Source organism: Aegilops tauschii, chromosome 5, assembly GCF_002575655.3.
Source record: "Aegilops tauschii subsp. strangulata cultivar AL8/78 chromosome 5, Aet v6.0, whole genome shotgun sequence".
NCBI classification, from domain to species: Eukaryota; Viridiplantae; Streptophyta; class Magnoliopsida; order Poales; family Poaceae; genus Aegilops; species Aegilops tauschii.
The window spans coordinates 543,962,641-543,981,456 of NC_053039.3; the positions used below are offsets into that span (position 1 = coordinate 543,962,641).

The 18,816-nt window shown below is 48.7% G+C and overlaps 2 protein-coding genes and 1 long non-coding RNA gene across 3 annotated transcripts; all 3 read right to left on the reverse strand.

Annotated features, from left to right (window-relative positions):
* Positions 1-877: 877 nt before the first annotated feature.
* On the reverse strand, positions 878-1,912 carry LOC109765202 (uncharacterized). The gene is made up of 3 exons (XR_012183396.1): positions 1,804-1,912; positions 1,612-1,682; positions 878-1,117 (listed from the first exon to the last, which is right to left on the reverse strand). It is a non-coding gene; the product is annotated as an uncharacterized lncRNA (long non-coding RNA).
* Positions 1,913-2,266: 354 nt separating this feature from the next.
* Positions 2,267-4,232, reverse strand: LOC141020521 (pentatricopeptide repeat-containing protein At4g21065-like). Its single transcript, XM_073498383.1, has one exon. The coding sequence runs from the start codon at positions 4,205-4,207 to the stop codon at positions 2,381-2,383; it is 1,827 nt and encodes a 608-aa protein (XP_073354484.1). The 5' UTR covers positions 4,208-4,232; the 3' UTR covers positions 2,267-2,380.
* Positions 4,233-4,533: 301 nt separating this feature from the next.
* LOC109765191 (uncharacterized) lies at positions 4,534-7,730 on the reverse strand. The gene is made up of 11 exons (XM_020323973.4): positions 7,533-7,730; positions 7,376-7,446; positions 7,213-7,270; positions 7,019-7,125; positions 6,807-6,852; positions 5,809-5,943; positions 5,631-5,720; positions 5,422-5,535; positions 5,238-5,321; positions 5,064-5,128; positions 4,534-4,955 (listed from the first exon to the last, which is right to left on the reverse strand). The coding sequence occupies exons 1-11, from the start codon at positions 7,614-7,616 to the stop codon at positions 4,769-4,771; spliced, it is 1,041 nt and encodes a 346-aa protein (XP_020179562.1). The 5' UTR covers positions 7,617-7,730; the 3' UTR covers positions 4,534-4,768.
* Positions 7,731-18,816: the final 11,086 nt, after the last annotated feature.

An 18,816-nucleotide genomic window follows, 5' to 3' on the forward strand; every position in this document is an offset into this window, starting at 1 on the left:
CTAAATATCCTGATCAGCCCAGCCATCGTTCAGCGATGGCAGCTGAACATCTCACTGGAAAAGTAAAATGAGCTGTCCCCAGATATCAGAGTTCATCTTGATGCTGCAGGTGGAGGTATTGCCAAGATAGAGCAGAGACCTGCCAAAAGAACGAGATGGTCTACATCACCATCTTGTATGGAACATGCTACACCACTGTCCATACGTTAAACTTTGGCCTAGCCAAACGCAGAACAGTTCTTAATTGGAGGGATGGTACATGTAACCGTGAGTGAGGAGAGCAGCACCAGATGAGAGGTAGGTCCATTGTCGACTGAAATACATAGTCAAATAATGGAACAAAGGGAGCTCAGAGAGGTGCTACTTTCTATGGGTGAGGCCATAAGGATTGCAGAAAGGGACTTGGAAGGCTTCGTATGGCCGTCACAATGGCCATAGGTAAGGCTTCCTATGCTCAGAGAGGGGCAACAATGTTGTCTAGACCTATATTGCCAGTTCGCCACATCATCGATGGCAAAGATGGAAATGAGGCAGCGGCTTGTTCTGATAACGAAGCAGATGATCTTTGCAATGTTGTGCGTACTAGGGAAAGGCTGTCTTGGGATGTGCAATGCTTTGACAGCTTGCTGTTGCTGTGTCCGTTGAACTGATTCCATGTTCTTTTTCTTTTCCTAGTGCCGGTCGATATTAGGGTGGCTGAATCCCTAATTTCACATTTTGCGACGGCTGCCACTCAGAACAGTCCTTAATTATATGTATTCTGAGACCTGGGAGACTCTGGTCAGTCACGTACCTTTGTTTGAGAGCTAGCCATGGCACAAGAAGTGGTTCATACCATTGCCACAGCAATGGCCGCCGCGGTGACGGATAGGGCAGTGTCCAAGTTCCTGGTGAACTTCAACCAGCAGATGGCCACTGATGAAAAGCTGCAGCAGATGGCCATGCTCGACATACTTCCCGCTTCATACTACATATGCAAGGAAGATGAACACGCCAAATTGGATTCCGGCATTTGCCAATTAACATCGGTGCCAAATGTAAGCTGGACTTATAATACTGCTTCAGAAATATTTGAGCCAACTCTGTGTAGGGGGGAAAAGAGAAGACCTTGGGTTTCCTGCAGAATCATTAGACGTCAATATGTATAAGATTCTACAATCCCATGAATATCAGAGTTAAAATTCTCTATAAAGAAACTAAAGTATCAAAATAAAAACACAGTGCTCAGAGAAAATTATAGATCAGAACCCTTTCATATTTGTAATGCAAGGTACAAATGTTTCAAGTAACTACTGAACATGGGTCCACAGTACACTAAAGCACTAGACCTGTAGATTAACATATGTTTATTTCTGGTTTCCACTCATACAGGCAAATAAGACGCACATCACTCCAGTATCGAAAAGGTTAGAGGATCTAACAGCAGAAACAAGGAGGTTCATAAGATTGGCTGGGTGGGATGTTTTGGCAGAGGACTAGAGAAGAGGCAAACAAGAAAGCAGGGACTTGAATGTGTTCGATCCTTACAGTGCAAACAAATTTCATGACTATTGATAAGCAGAATCCTACAAAATGGGAGACTTTACAAAGGGAAGTGCAGAGAAATATTACCCCTGTAGCCCCTGTAGTAAATGATGATGCAGTCACTTGAGCAAGGAGGCTAAGATTGACTTAACAGCTCTCTGCAACAACAGGAAGGCAAGGGCGTACAAGAACAGGAAAAGTCTCAAAGCATTGGTCGAGATCAGCAACACCATCGAGATGGCAGACACTTCATAGATGCATGGTTAGTTACAAACTCACTGCATGAATGAAGAAGCAACGGAGAATGAGATGGTTGGGGAAGGCTTAGAACAGTGCCAATGAAACTCAGATAGGCCACTGAGACAGCACAAGATTGGGAGATGCATTTATCTGCCCCTGCATGAACAAAAGGCAGTCATACTATTATGTATTATCATATTCATATATACATGTCGTGGATTTTGTCTATGCATAGAATGGTATCTTCAAAAGTTTAGATTAATTAAATGATTCGAACAGGATGCAAACTGGGGTATGCATTAGATATGTTCTCTCGGCGGTCTGGGTTTTTGTAAGAAATCTTAGTCCTTAAATGTGTACTGATGAGGCATTTTGTACACAAGGTGAAGTATCTGAATATTATATGTTTTAATGCTGCTTCCAGTAATCTTCAGTAAACATCAGTTTTTGGCCACTGAAAGCTTTGTGTTACATATAAATTGGCAGACCTCAAGGACTTGCAGAAGCTCCTCAAAAATACATCATCAGTTCACGATCACCTGCACGTGCTGTTGAAGTTCAATCCACTCTTCACTGCACCTCTGAAAAAGGATAACCTGGTGAAACACAAATCCAATCACCAGAAATCCTTGCAGGAGCAGGAACCATCCTTAAAGCGATGGAAACGGCTCCTATCACGTACTATGATCTCCCGGTTATAAACTTGTGATATGCACTTAATTGCCGCATGACAATCGGAGCATACCCGTAGGTTTTTTACCACCCGGACCTGTGTTCCAGGAGGAGTCCTCAGGAGCACGAATGCAATTGCCAGCTTCTCACTGTGCCACTGAAGCGCACCCTCCTTGTCCTCCTCATCAAGGTCAAGGAGGACCTCTGATGTGGCTGCAATATGCCCAATGCGTCTTAGCTCTCTTGACATCTCCTCAACCATCCTGTATATCTCCTTGTACTGCGGATGCGACTCATCTCCTGCTATGAACTCATGGACCTCTCCATCAAGTTCAACAAGGCTGCAGCCTGGCACCTTTGTAATACCTCTCTTGCTCATCTCTCTCCTAATCTCTGACTTCTCCTTCCATCTCTGCGTCAATGCAAATACGTTGGAGAGCATGACGTAGTTGGCCTCATGAGCAGGGTACTCTTTAAGAAGGTCCCTGCTAATGCTTTCACCGAGCTCGAGCCGGCCATGAGCACGACAAGCAGCAACCAGAGTCCGCCAAATTATTGGGTTTGGTTTCATGGGCATCGCGCGAACAAAGTCCAACCCTTGCTCAACCATGCCGGCACGGCCAAACATGTCGACCATACAACCATAATGCTCGATCTTAGGCTCAATACCATGCTCTGTCTTCATTGAGTCAAAGTAGCCACGGCCTTCATCAACCATTCCAGCATGGCTACATGCAGTGAGCACCCCGGTGAATGCGACATCATCAGGTGGCACGCCAACAGCCTTCATTTCTTCGAACACAGCCACGGCCTCTTTCCCACGGCCCTCCATTGCAAGTGCATCAATCACCGACGTCCATGACACAACAGTCCGCTCCTCCATCCCCTCGAACACAGCCACTGCCCCATCGACATCCCCGCACTTGGCGAGCGTGTCGATCAGCGCATTGCAGAGCGTCACAGACCTCCCAATTCCCTCCCTCGCCACAAACCGCTCAACCCACCGCGTGAGCTCGAGTGCACCCAAATCAGCGGCGGCCGAAAGGACCCCGAGGACTGTCACCTCATCCGGCCGCACTCCGCTGGCCTGCATCTCCCGGAACAGCATGACAGCATCACTCGACAGCCCCCCACGCACGTACCCGCCGATCATCGCGCTCCAGGTGACAGCGCTGTCCTTGGGCGTTCTGTCGAACACGTTCCGCGCGTCCCCGAGGAACCCGGCCCCGAAGCAGGAGTACATGTGTATGAGCGTGTTGGAGACGTAGTGGTCGGCGGCGAAGCCGAACTTGAGGGCGGCGGCGTGGGCCTGGAGACCGGCGGCCGGGGACCCCGGCATCGCGGCGCAGGACTTGAGGAGGAACGGGAAGGTGAACTTGTTGGGGGCGACGCCGCGGCGGAGCATGAGCGGGAAGAAGGCCGCGGCGCGGCGGCGCGCGGAGGGGAGCGGGGACGCGACGTGCGCGCGGATGAGGGTGTTGAGGAGGAAGGCGTCGAGCGGGAGGCCCGGGCGGAGGAGCGCCGCGACGAGGGGCTCGAGGAGCGCGGGCGCGGCGGAGCCCGCGGCCGAGAAGAGCCTGGTGAGGACCAGCGGGTTGGAGTGGAGACCGTGCTTGAGGAGGAATGCGAGGGGCTGGAGGAGCGACGCCGGCGTCGTGGCGCGCTCCAGGAGGCGCAGGCAGTGCTGCTCGGCCGCGCGCGGCGGCGACGGCGGCGCGGTGGTGTAAGGGCCGCCGCTCGGAGGCGAGCGGAGCGGGGGACGGGGCGGCATTTGCTCGAACGCATGGCGGGCGAGCCGTGGGTCCTGCGGTTTTGATCTTCGCTGCGTGTTCGCGTGCTCAACTGATTCCTCTACGGCGCGAACGTGTGCGTTCTGAAGCGAAGCCGTGCACAATGCAAGCAGAACTGGCAACTTTGGAAATTTAGCCAAGCGAAATGCAGTATTTTGCACAGAGACCACGCTAATCTTCTCTGACCGTTTTGATAAATAAGGTTACAGTTTTGTCAGCCTCTCTGAAGAGACAAGCTGCTTTTCTTCAGTTAAGAGAAACATGCGCAATATGTGATAAAAAAAAGACAGCAAAAAAAATCAGAGAATTTATCAGAAGGAGCAAAAATACATGTGAGCTGTGAGCATATGTCAAGATCTTGCTATGATCAAACACCAACATACACTTCGAACTGGATTCTTCTCTCCAGTCGAAAATCTCAAAAAGTTTTACAATGCTCCTTAAACTAATTTGGTAGCTGTGTTTCAAAGTGACGAACTAAGTTTGGTGTATACGCTGAAGCGATCGAGAGCTAAGCTCTAATGAGTTACCCAGAACAGGGTCTATGAGTAAATTTTCCATATGCCCAGCCCATAGCCTACTCTGATCAGCAGGAGCTCAAACACCATGTGCAGGATGCTTGTCATGCGCACTTTGGACCCAGGTATCTCCGTCCAGCTGACCGATACTTCTGCCATGGGGATCCTCAGGTGCTTGCATAGGTACACAATCTCAACATCAAAACACCACCTGGTCATGCACAAAGTAGAACAGAATGAACACTCAAACCTCCATGTTCATTCCTTGCAAGATTATTATATTATAGTATCATGGGATTTCCCTTTTCTTAAAAAATACCTCTTTAATCTGATGTTTGTAAAGAGTTTCCTCGCAGCAGATCGAGTGAACATCTTGAAGCCACACTGGGATTTGTAATAATCAAGCAAATGAAGCGAATAAATAGCATGCCTCCAGAGAAGAAGAAAACGCAAATAGGAATCATCAGCGCATCTTATGTTGGCCAAAGCATACCTGTGTATCTCTGATTCCAGGACCAGCAGTCAACAGTACTACCAAGTGGAAACCTTTCATAAGAAAGTTTCGATACCATTTCCTCTGCAGTAAGCCAGGAAAAGCATATACAGCATAAGGGAGGAACCTAAGAGACAAGGAAACAGAATCACAAGTGATGGAAACTGGGTTTCAGGAGATGTACCGTGGCAAGAGCCTGCTTCTCCAGATGCGCACGGGAACCAAAAACAGCAATTTCAACATCAGATAGCATCTGGGATGAACTAGCAGAGAGTGCTTTCCCCGCCAATGCAAGAACCTAACAGCAAAAAAGAAATCAAAAATCAAGATATTATGCTCATCACAATCAAAAGAAGCTCAACAACATGGTATTGGATTGAGCGTATGACGGACCTCAGCTTCAAGCTTTGCCAAATCAGTGACCTTAGTTGCACCATCAGCATCAAGCATGAGTAGGAGTTGACCCCTGGAATGGAGCATCCCCTAGACAATGCTTCCACAAATAATTGGAAAGCATCGATTAGAGTTGATTTGTTGAAACTAGTGTGTGGGTGGGTAGTTCAACACTCACTTTTCTGACGGCTTCACCTTTCCCATGGTTCCTTCCAAGTAGAAGAACTCGAACATTGTCAATGTTGTGCTTCTTTACATACTCAAAGGCAACTTTCGAGGTACGGTCAGTACTTCCATCATCAACAATCAACACCTGAATAAGACCAAGCAAATAACATATATTAAACCTTCAAATTGTCCTAAACAGATACAGGATTATATAAGACGTTGTGCCACAAAATGATAAATATCAGCCTAGGTCAATACAAAACGACAATGCAAATGACAATGATGACAAGATTTCAAATAGCGTGTGTAGTAGATAGGTATGCCTGACTGAATTCTGCACCATTCCAAAGGCAGCTCAGATTCTATTTAGGTCTCATCAACCCATCTACTGGATTCAGTGAGGCGTCATTCATAACTTACATTTTTAATGTGAATTAGTTGTGGATCTCACAACGGCATAGCTACCAAGATCAGCGGTGCATAAAGCATAATTATGAATATCACATGGGACAATACATATAGGACAAGTGATGAGTATTCAGAAGCTAATACGAAGTAGCTCTGAGAAAATTTATGTAGCTTTGTCAGGGCCTTTCTAAACACTAACAGCGGATGTAAATCTAACTCTGTAATCCTAGATCCAGGTCTTTAGTTTGGTTTTACAACCAAATGAATAGTTCATCAGAAAAAAACTATAACAATTCAAGTTCTGCAATACAGTCATATTCTATTCACTATACTAAAGATCGGGTCAAACTCCATTGCAGGCAATTTTCATATCTGGAGAGGAGAGGGGGCTATAGGTATCCAGAATTTAGGAGCGGAAACGACATTCGTGTTTAGACCAAAACAAAACAAAACAAACAAAGTACAAATGAAGAACGTGATACTAAAATGCATAATCTTCTAAACAAATCCAAGTTAGTTCCGCTTGCAGAAGTAGCTTGCACCATCCAAATTTATCATATCAAATAAAGAAGATGATGAACATGTTCGATTCTCACATACCTCATAAGTAAATGATTTGTCGGCGGATGAGCGTTGTTTCAGGTAGCTAATGGAGAAAGAAAGAAAAATACAGTGATTAACATAGCGTATCAAGCAATCGCCTATCAGATGACGCTACAGTTACATACAGACAACTGGTTGTATAAACTGCACAGTACTGTTCAAAGATAAGAAACTTGACAGAGCAACGAATGCTGGTATCAGGGCCTTACTTGAGTGTCTCTGTAAGAGCCTCCGGAAGCCGACACTCCTCATTGTAAGCGGGAACAATCAACGAAATGTACTTCTCGGCAGGGTCAAAAATCGACGGGCAGGGAACCTACCACAGGCAACACAAGCAAATGAGCAAACACCTAGCGTGCACACCATGCCACAAGCACAAGTAACTCGTACGAGCAATCAGCACCTTCTTGAGCGAGCCGGGGTCCTCGAAGAAGGCGTCCGAGACGGCGGTCCTCTCAATCCTGCGGCCGAGATCCAGAACGGCGGACCAGTCAACGAGGTGCACGGCCAGATCGCGGGAGAGGGAAGGGCGAAAGGGATAAGACGGGAGTACAGAAGAGGCTTACGAGTGCATGCATCCGATCTTGCGGATGTGCTCGAGGAAGACGGCGGCGACGCCCAGCACGAGGACGACGACCTGCGCACAGGAGGAGAGAGGGCGTCAGCGGCGCGGGGAGGGGATGGAGGGGGGCAGAGGGGGTTTTGGGAGGGGAAGGGCAGTACGAGGGAGCCGAGGAGGAGGGTCAGCGAGAGGGAGGCGGGGAGGAGGCCCGCGGCGGCGGAGAGCGGCCAGGCGGCGCCGGCCATCGCGACGGCCGGTGGACGTCGTGGGTAACCCCAACCCCACCTACTGCTCCCCTCGCGTGCACCTCCAGGTTCCGGGAGTCGGGTCGGGCAGATCTGCAGGCGCCGGCAACTTTGTGTGTTACTCGTATAGTCGTATCGTGTGAAGTGGTGGGCACTTTCGATTCAAATGATTTTCAAAATGGTATAAACTTTTGAATATTCTAACCTTCAGAAGTTTTCTCCAGTGAGTTAGCTGATTTAAGAGTTTTTTTTGCGAGAAAACCTTTGATCTATTCATCTTCAAACATGGTAGTAAAACGACAGGGGGTCTGACTTCAAGTTGTACCTACGTTCACTATGAGTTGCTTTCGTCTCACGAAGAAGATGTGCGGGAATCTGACTTCAATCTCTTCGAAATTCTGGTGGGGCGCGACGAACGATGAACGGAAAGTACATTGGGTCTCTTGGAAGAGAATGTGTGCAGCAAAGCGAGAGGGGGGTCTTGGGTTCCGGGACCCCGAAGCTTTTAATCAAGCACTCCTAGCGAAGCAAGCTTGGAGAATTTTGCAAGTGCCATCTTCTCTCTGTGCGAGGGTGCTCAAAGCAAGGTACTTTAAAGAGGACACAATTATGACAGCAACCTGCCCACCTACGGCTTCATATACCTTTCGTAGTATTTTGCATGGGAGAGACCTTCTAAGGAAAGGGCTGGTGTGGCGCATAGGGGATGGATCACAGGTGCTTATTCATCATGCGAGTTGGATCCCACGGAGTGGCAGCTTAAGGCCGGTGGGACAAGTTTATGTGCCAGGCATCACTAGAGTAGCTGATCTTCTCACGATGGATGGGAAGAGTTGGGACACAGAGAGGCTGGAGGCCATGTTTACAGCGAGTGATATTCATGATATCAAGCAGATTGCCGTCGGAGGGCCTGGCACGGAGGATTACCTCGCCTGGAACTACACCAAAGATGGAATATTCACAGTCAAATCGGTGTATCACCTGCGGATGTCGATGGCAAGAGCGAGGACCGGACAGCCGGAGTCCTCTAACTCGGTCAGCAACCACCGTGGTTTCATGGCGCTATGGGACACACAGGCGCCGGCCAAGGCCAAAATCCACATGTGGCAGTTCACTAGTAGAAAACATGGCTTTGGTTCGGCCAGAAAAGAGCATTAATCCCGGTTGCATTACGAACCGGGACTAATGTGAGCATTAGTCCCGGTTCGAGCGGCTAGGGCACCGTACAGGCATTAGTCCCGATTCAAATGGGACCTTTAGTCCCGGTTGGTGCCACGAACCGGGACTACCCTTTAGTCCCGGTTCGTGGCACCAACTGGTACTAAAGGTTAGACCTTTAGTCCCGGTTCGAGCCACCAACCGGTACTAATGCCTGGTACTAATGGGGTTTGAGGCATTAGTACCGGTTCATGGCACGAACCGGTACTAAAGGTCCCATTTTCAAACTCTACCCCCCCCCCCCATCGCCTTTTCAGTTTTGTAAAAAGCAAAAGAAAATGATAAAAACTTCAAAAATTAAAATCCTTCCAGATGTAGTTATGTTACTACATGTACTAGTTAGGAAAATTTAAAAACTTAAATTTGGACATGTTTTGCAAAAAGTGTAGGGAAAATGTAAAACGGCTATAACTTTTGCATACGATGTCAGAAAAAACGTATAAATATATCAAAATGTTCAGCACGAAAATCCGCATCCGATTTTGACGGCCTACGGCCTGTTTGCAAATTTTTAGAATCCTCAAATTCTAAAAGGAAAAAAAGTTATGCTCAAATTTCAGTTTTTTTTAATTTTTGTTAAATCTGGTCAAACTACTTATTCAAGAAGTATTAGTGTTACTAAATAATTATTCAAGAATATTAGTGTTACTAAATAATTGTTTCAGTTTTTTTGGTCAAATCTGGTCAAATTATGGTCAAACTGTGGTCAAACAATGGTCAAACTAATTATTCAAGAAATATTAGTGTTACGAAATAATTATTTCAATTTTTTGAATTTTGGTCAAATCTGGTCAAACTATGGTCAAACTACTTATTCAAGAAATATTAGTGTTACTAAATAATTATTGTTTTTTAGAACAATAGTTTAAAACTCAAACAGTGAAATGTGTGACTTCATGCTCAAGCTAAATTCCTGAGGGTTAATAGGATTGACATCTTACTATTGTCAGGAAAACAACAAGTGCAGACTTGGAAACGAGGGAGAATAGAACCCGGAAGTTAAGCGTGCTCAGGCTGGAGTAGTGAGAGGATGGGTGACCGTCCGGGAAGTTAGATGATTTGGAATGATGAGGGGTGATTAGAGATTAGAGGTTAAATTGAGCAGTGATGAGGGGTGATTAGAGATTAGAGGTTAAAATAATTCAGAAATTTGAAAATAAAAAAAAATTGAAAAAAAAATTTCAAAAAAAATCATAAAATTTCCTTTAGTACCGGTTCGTGTTACCAACCGGGACTAAAGGTGGACCTCCAAGCAGCGGCCACGTGGAGGGCCTTTAGTCCCGGTTCGTGTAAGAACCGGGACTAAAGGGGGAGGCTTTAGTAACGACCCTTTAGTCCCGGTTCCAGAACCGGGACTAAAGGCCCTTTTTCTACTAGTGGTTACTCAAGAATGGCCTGGCCGTCGGAGCAGAACTTCATCGTCGCAGGATTAAGCCGGGAGTTTTTTGTGCTGCGTGCGGGCGAGAGGAAACTATATATCACAGGTTTTGGGTATGTCAGCATTCTGTACGTTTCTGGCAGCTTCTTCACTCAGATAAGGGAATCTTGGTGGCAATCCCACCATGTCAGCTCGATTCCCAGAGTGCCCTAGCTGGCTGGTTATTGGACTGGTTTACTGGTGCATCCGACGACGAGAAAGAGGCGATGATACAGGCGATCTATGGCCTATGGCTGGCTCGGAATGAGGCGAGGGATGGGAGGAGGATTGCAGCCCCACATGAAATCATAGATTCAGTTGCTGCGCACATTCAAGAGTGGAAGGTTGTACATGCTGAACCGCCTAGGGCCCCAGTGCAGAAAGTTATCCAAAAATGGCAGGTGCCAGAGGCAGGATGGCTCAAGATTAACTCAGACGGAGCTGTCTCCCGATATGGAGGAAAGGGTGGTGGTGGAGCGGTCATCCGAGATCAAAATGGCGCCTTTTGGGCTGCTATGAGCCACCATTTTCCGACCATCATTGATCCAGAAGCAGTGGAGATACTTGCTTGTAAACGGGCTCTGGAGGTTGCTCGAGACATTAATGCAGATAGAGTTCATGTGGAACTAGACAGCCAAAGGGTGGTGCAAATGCTTAATCAACCGATCAAGTGCATGAGCGCGTCAGGGCCTTGGGTAGAGGAGATCAAGACGATGTTGCAAACTTTTTGCTGGTTTTAAAGTTACTTGTGTCGGGGATATACCCCGCGGTATGACCCGGCCGGGACTTGATGTTTCATTGGTGACCCGGCAGACTATAAGCCGGCGGGAACAGTTAAACATTGTAAGCCGGCAGACACAGTCATGTAACCCGGCAGACACAGTCATGTAACCCGGCAGACACAGTCATATAAGCCGGCAGATGTTAAGCCAGACGGTAAGCTAGATGGTAAGCCAGATGGTAAGTCAGATCGTAAGCCAGATTGTAAGAAGCCCAAGACGTTAAGAAGCCCATGGAGAGAGGCCCGTGATGAGAGGTCAGAATAGTTTAAGTCTTAGTCCGAGATGGACTCTACATGTAACCCGCCCCTCCAACTTATATAAGGAGGGGCAGGGCACCCCAAGAGGGAAAGGCAAGAAACAATCTCTAGGGCTAGACACAACTAGAGGAGAGCCGGATTTACGGCGTCTCCCTCATGAGCATAATGAGACCTAGCCACAAACAGCATGTAGGGTTGTTACCGGATGATGTTTCCCGGGGCCCGAAGCTGTCTAAGTCCTTGTCTTGTGTGTCGCGTCTCTCGTCCCGATCAACCCCTCTCAAGCTACTACATAGATGCGTTGGCCTCACGACTAAGTCCTCACACCAGGACATCTGGCGTGACAATTCCACGACAGTTAGCGTCCACCGTGGGGCCTGCGCACGGTGGTGTTAAGTTCTTGGAGGGATCTCTCGAGGGATTGAGAAGTTTGCAATTTTTCGGATGAAGAAGATCCGGTTTGAAAGGATTTGCATCAGCTTCAAGTTTATCAATCCAGATTAAGACATGAGAGATTTAAGGTTCAAAAGAAATTAGGGTTGCTATTGAGCAGCCGCCATCGGATGTGCGATTCGTCAAATTGCAGTCAAACCAAAGGCAACACGAACAGTCAACAACCCGGTATCAGACTCTAGCTACAGCCGGACTCGGATTCGCCGGCGGCGCCTGTTCTTCCTCACCCCCGGATTCCCCGTTATCACCATGAACCGCCGCTCTGATTCGAGTCGCCGTCTCCAAAGTCGCCTCGCTGCCATGGAAGATATTGAGCCGGCCACGGTTCTGAGCCACCATGACCAGGAAGAGGATACGGCAACGATGTGGTTTTCCCTTCGCCGGCGTGCCTCGCTGGTGTGACTCGCTCCGCCTCCACCTTCCAATCCGTCGGCCGTCTCCACTCCAGTCCGACTTACTCCCGACTGAGAGCCGCCCGCACCTGGACTCCGTCTCGCATCGACCGAGCCCCTCCGCCGCGGAGGCCACGACCCACCCGTTCCAGTTGCTCCAGGTCACCTCCGCTCGCCTCTACCTCCACCGGCCCGAGCCGGATTCCAGCTCCGCCACCGCGCGGGATCATAGGACGCACGCCGTTTAACCCGTCTCCGTCGAGCCGCCCCTTCGAGCCGCCCCTGCCAGTGATGCACACCGAATCGCCACCGCCGGAGCTCGTCCCTGTGTTGTCAAATAGCCATCATCGCCTCTGTATTTTTCGCCTCCGGGTGATCTGCTGCCGTCACCTGCCATGGGTGAGCCGCCACCGCTGAGTGCTTGTGCTACCATTGCTAGCCCGGTTTCGCCCCTGCGGCTGCTTCCTCCTTCGCGCGAGCCTTGCTGACCCGTTTCCTCCTCCTCTGCTGCGTCACCGTCGGTGACTCGCCAACCACGACCCGGAAGTGGATACAAGCATGACTCGGCGTGGATTCATCCAAGCTGGCCACGACCCGGAAGGTGGGGAGGGATGCTGGCTCGCATCGCGGGTGCCTCTCTGCTGCTGCGCCTGGCTTGAGCCGCCCTGTCTCCGATTTGCGCTGCGAGCGGCCCGCCGTGTCTGCCTGACTCTGTCGCCGCGCCAAGAACCGCCTTTATCACCTCCATCGTCGTGAGCCGCCCAGCGAAGACCCGCCTCCACGAGCACTTCGAAACCGGCGACTCCGCCTCGAGCTACTACCGCATCTACGACCTCTCGTGAAGCGCCTCCGATAGGCCTTGACCCGCCTCCACCGGAGAGCCGCCGTCCCGCCTTGAGCCGCCCTCGCGTGAGCTCGCGTTCGCGGCCCTGAAGCCGTTTAAAAGCACCACTGGACTCCTCGAGTCGCCGGGGACCTTGCGATCCGCCTCGCCCCTGCTGTCGCTGCCGTTTCAAGCCGCTGCCTTTGACTGCAAATCGCCCTTGCCGGAGCAGTTTCAAGCCGCTGTTGCGCCTTGAGCCGGCCCTTTACTGCAGCTCCAAGTTGCCCTTTTTCCAGCACCATCGGAGTTTATAAGTCCTGGGCAAGAAATCACATGCATAAAGTGGAGTTTGTTAGCTCAAGCCATCCTCGAAGATGACATCGCTGAATTGTAGAACATTTGGCAGTCACACCAACAGCGAAGACCATAACTGAAACGCAATCGGGAGGAAAAGTTTGTTTTACACTGATCTATTTTGATGTTGAGGTTTAGAGAAAAATGGAAGTGTAGTTGAGCCGCCTTTACCTCCGACGTCACGACCCGCCTTTGGAGCAGCCGCTACCGACTGTCTTCAAAGGGAATGGCCTCGCCTCTGAGCCTGTGAATCGCCCCGCCGTGCCTTGGACCGGCCCTTTGCCGCAGATACCGCCGCGCGACGAGCTGCCCGCTCTCGGTGCGCCGGGCTTCCAAACCAAAACCGCCCCGGATGATTTTACGGCCTTGAGTCGCCACTCCTCTGCCGGGTTTTTTCGTTCTGAGCTGCCTTAACCCGCTCTGTTTGAGCCGCCAGTGCTTGCTATGGCGCGCGTCAAGCAGAGCCGCGGCGGTCCCAACTCGCCGGCGTTTCTCATGCCGCGGCGCCTTCGCCTTTCCGCTTTGAGCCGCCGGCCGCCTCTGAATCCGCAGGGACCGTGCTGAGTCGCCTTTTTTCCACTGAGCCGCCGTCATCCTCCGCTTCTGCAGCGCCGCCGTTTTGCTTCCGTACCACCGGGTCACTGCTGCGACCCTCCACACCTCTGTCGCGGTCCGCACGACCTGCCGCCACGTGCTCTGACTCGCCGCTGCAAGCCGGCGGCGGCCTTCTACCTCGAGCCGGTCATCCGCGGGCCGCTGCGGCCTGCCCTTGCCGGTCGTCTTCACCCTGAGCCGCCCCCAGCCTCTGCTGCAAGCCGGCCACTACTGCTGAGTCGCCAGGCTCACGTTTGCTCCACGCGCGTGCGTGCGCACAGCAGTCCGGCTCGCCATCCGCCTGCTGGCTTGCTTACAGTATAATGGATATTCGCAAATGGCGTCTTATACATGCTCATTCAGAAGATGTTCTGTCTTTTCAAAAGGCCACTGCTGAGAATACCATATACACATATGAGCCCTGCTATACGTACGACATTTTCACGTCCGAACACACATACGATTGTTGTTGCATGTGCTTTCGTCCAATCAACCAGCTCCATCGGGAAAAGAAAAGGAATGCAGCATGAAGTCTAGTAGAGACACATCAGATCGTATGTACAAAGATCGTGTGCAAAGCAATTTCGTACACATATAATATCCGGAGGCATACTTCAAATCTCAGTGATGCTGCTAATCTGCGATGAGCTACGTGTGCACGCGCCACAGGCCTGCAACAGTAGCGGGTCAAACCAACGAAAGGAATTCAGTCGCAAAAAAAACCAACGAAAGGAATAGAGGGAGTGTCGTGCAAAGAGAAAGATGAATTAGTACTCCTATTTAAAATACTACTACAAGTACTGCATCAGTCCAAAAAGGAGCATGGAGCATTACTATTACTACATGCAAAAATTCCATGTACAGATCATCCAATGGTCACAAACATCAGGTGATATTCATCTAAATTTATTTTATTAATGCATATTGTTTTTTGTCAAAAAACAACTACTTTGGTCTGTATAATTTTTTATGTGTGCAGGACAAAGATTCATTATAAAAATGGTGCCATACTGTGCCTATGGAGTGTATGTTAGCATCATCATGCACCGGCGTCCACGCCCACTTGCTTTTGATCGGGTGTGTGCACGCCGCCGCCCGTGCAGCTTGATCCACATCAGCTTGCTAGGACCGCACCTGCGATTGCCTCGCCCGTCCGTGCAGGCTTACAACGCCGCGGCTGGTTCATCTGTCTGCTCCCGCGGCTGATTCGGCCGTGATTGATTTCAGCTTCACCGTGATCATCAACTCCGTGGTGGGTCAGTGCTGGCCTGATATATTAGGTGAAATCCATCAAGTATAGTTTCATATTACATATTATTTTCTTTAAAAGAGCAATTACTCTAGCTTGCAAGTTCTCCCATACAGGATTCAAACCGGTTTTTTATCACGGTCAATTATGGAGAATCTCAAGCCAACTCCTCAAGTCGCCTTGAGACTCGGGGGCTAATAATGACATGGCTCAGTAAATGTTGCCAGTTTAAAGGCCGTCAGAAAAATTTCCGGCTCAAAACGAAGAATTCCGGCTCAAGGAGAATTTATCTCTCGCAAATTTCGAGTTCTTAGGAAAAATTAAAAGGGACCAAAGAGAGTCTGTTGCAAAGCACAACTCAAACATAGGTACCCCGCTCCAAACGATCAATCGGGGGCCGATCGTATTCGAATCTAGCTTAACCCTCTTTGTCCGGCTCATGATCGTATTCGAATCTAGCCGTTAAACCTCATGATCACTAGGGGGCTTCCTGTTCAAACATAGGTCGTATTCGAACCAAAGAGAACATAGCTGTCGGTACCCTTTTGATCGGCACAATGCCAAACCCACTAGGGGGCTTCTTGATCGTATTCGAATCATAGCTTAACCCCTTTTGGGTCCGACTTTGATCGTATTCGAATCAGAGTCGTTAAAAACTCTCACGGTCATTTGGGGGCTTCCTGTTCAAACATAGGTCGTATTCGAACCAAAGAGAACATAGCTGTCGGTACCCTCTTGATCGGCGCAACGCCAAAGCCACTGGGGGCTACATGATCGTATTCGAATCCTAGCTTAACCCCTTTGGAACGGTTTACTGATCATATTCGAATCAGAAGCCTCGATTTTTGTTTCTATTTGGCTTAAGTTTTTTTGAAAACAATCTTTGATTTTGTCTTGAGACTTTTTTGTTCAGATCTAAGTATAAGTGTGGTTTAAATTTAACCCGGCTTGGTTTTGGACGATAAGTCACCAACATATGACAAACATCATACAATTGGAAGTGAGTGGCTTCTAAGGATTGGGTTATCACCCTTACTGCACAGGTATCCTAAACCGGTAGTACGATTCAATATCACAGGAACCGGTTTTCCAAACCGGATTATATTATTCAATTCTTTAATAGCCAACATGGCTGGATTTTTATTATGGTTATCAATAGCCAGTATTATGCTGGAGGTCTTCAAAGTCGCTTCAGCGCAATGGCTATTATTTTATCAATGGGCATGATTTATTTAACAATGGAGGAAATAGTCCCGAGTCGCTGCAGGCTTACGACCCGGCACTTGGGGGCTACATTATTCAAGTTGAGATTACATCAAATATGCAAGTCTCATGTCGCTGCGAGCATGCACCATGACACTTGGGGGCTAATGCAAAGTCATTTTTATTGGCCTTATTGAAGACCCGACTCATCCCATTGTAATGAGCCGGCCCTTGGGGGCTACCAATTTCTCCTGTCAAAAATTCAAGGTACACAAGCTTCAGCCCATTATATTGAAAGATCCACTACTCAGTTGGTAGAGTACAAAGCTCTTAACCTTATGGACGTGGGTTCAAGACCCATGGTGGAGATTACATCATATGATGTTATCATCAATGAATTATATACAAACTCCCAGCTCAATATTATCTTACTGAGCCGGCCCTTGGGGGCTACACGTTGCTGCTCAAGTTTACATGATCATATTTACAAAGTCCCTGCTCATTATTTCATAATGAACCGGCACTTGGGGGCTACAAGTAATATGAATATAATGGAGTTCTACATCTTCAAGCTGGCTGAAAATCAGATGAGTATTTCATGTCCAATGTTTTCTATTATGAAGCTGGTCTATTGACTCGAATTTTCTAGAAGAAGGAAATACCAAGGAATTACGGATGATCAGGTGCCGGCTTACAAGAGCTTTTAACCCGGAGCATAATCTGTCAAAATTGTTCTTGTGTTTGTTTTACAGGATCAGTTTAACATGGATGAATCCAAATTAAACTGGGGGCTAATGTCGGGGATATACCCCGCGGTATGACCCGGCCGGAGATATGACCCGGCTGGGACTTGATGTTTCATTGGTGACCCGGCAGACTATAAGCCGGCGGGAACAGTTAAACATTGTAAGCCGACAGACACAGTCATGTAACCCGGCAGACACAGTCATGTAACCCGGCAGACACAGTCATGTAACCCGGCAGACACAGTCATGTAACCCGGCAGACACAGTCATATAAGCCGGACAGTTAAGCCGGCAGATGTTAAGCCAGACGGTAAGCGAGATGGTAAGCCAGATGGTAAGTCAGATCGTAAGCCAGATGTAAGAAGCCCAAGACGTTAAGAAGCCCATGGAGAGAGGCCCGTGATGAGAGGTCAGAATAGTTTAAGTCTTAGTCCGAGATGGACTCTACATGTAACCCGCCCCTCCAACTTATATAAGGAGGGGCAGGGCACCCCAAGAGGGAAGGGCAAGAAACAATTTCTAGGGCTAGACACAACTAGAGGAGAGCCGGATTTACGGCGTCTCCCTCAAGAGCATAATGAGACCTAGCCACAAACAGCATGTAGGGTTGTTACCGGATGATGTTTCCCGGGGCCCGAAGCTGTCTAAATCCTTGTCTTGTGTGTCGCGTCTCTCGTCCTAATCAACCCCTCTCAAGGTACTACATAGATGCGTTGGCCTCACGACTAATTCCTCACACTAGGACATCTGCCATGACAATTCCACGACAACTTGGGTTCGCCGTTCTGCTAATATTGCCGCGCATAAATTAGCTAAGGTAGGTGTTGGTGATGAACTTTGTAAGGTTTGGTTGGGGGTTCCCCCGGATTTCGTTCTCGATGTAATTTCGGATGACATTCCGAACTTCGTGGTTTAAATAAAGCGGCAGTATTAACCCTAAAAAACATGGTAGTAAAACGAAGACCATAAATAATAAAAATTACATCCAAGTCCACAGCCCATTTAGCGGCGACTACAAGCATAGAAGCGAGCCAAAGGCGCGCGTGTCATCGCCCTTCCCTCGTCGAAGTTGGGCAAAACTTGTTGTAGTAGACAGTCGGAAAGTCATCGTGCTGAGACCCCATAGAACCAACGCACCAGAATAGCAACCGCCGCCGGTGAAGTGGTGTAGATCGAAAGGATCTAGCCTGAAAACACACGAACGTAGATGAGCGATGACCAGATCCAAGCAGATCCACCAAAGACATATCCCCAGAGACACACATCCACACGCCCATGGACGATGTTAGACACACTACTAGGATGGGGGCTAGGCGAGGAAAATCTTATTCCATCTTCAGGGAGCCTCTACCATCTCACCTTCCTCAGCAAGATACAAACCTAACAAAACTCAAAGAAACATCTAAAAATGAAACATTGTCTTGTAGCTATAAAATTCAGCTTTTTTTCTTCTCTGAATTTCCAATGGAAGTTGCTACACGTGCGAACCACACATGCACAAGTTTATCTGTGGGATGTATGTGCAGTTCCCCGTCTGCGGCCAGCTAGGCGCGGGTTCTTCTGGTCTCCTCTTGTCGCTCCGATGGCAACAGGAGGGTGGGGGTGGCTCCTTGTGTGCTATCAAACTTTTTCTCTTCATGTCAAGTATCAGTTCCTCAGACCATGAGATCATGCCACTCCCGGATACCGGAGGAATACCTTGCGTGCTAGTG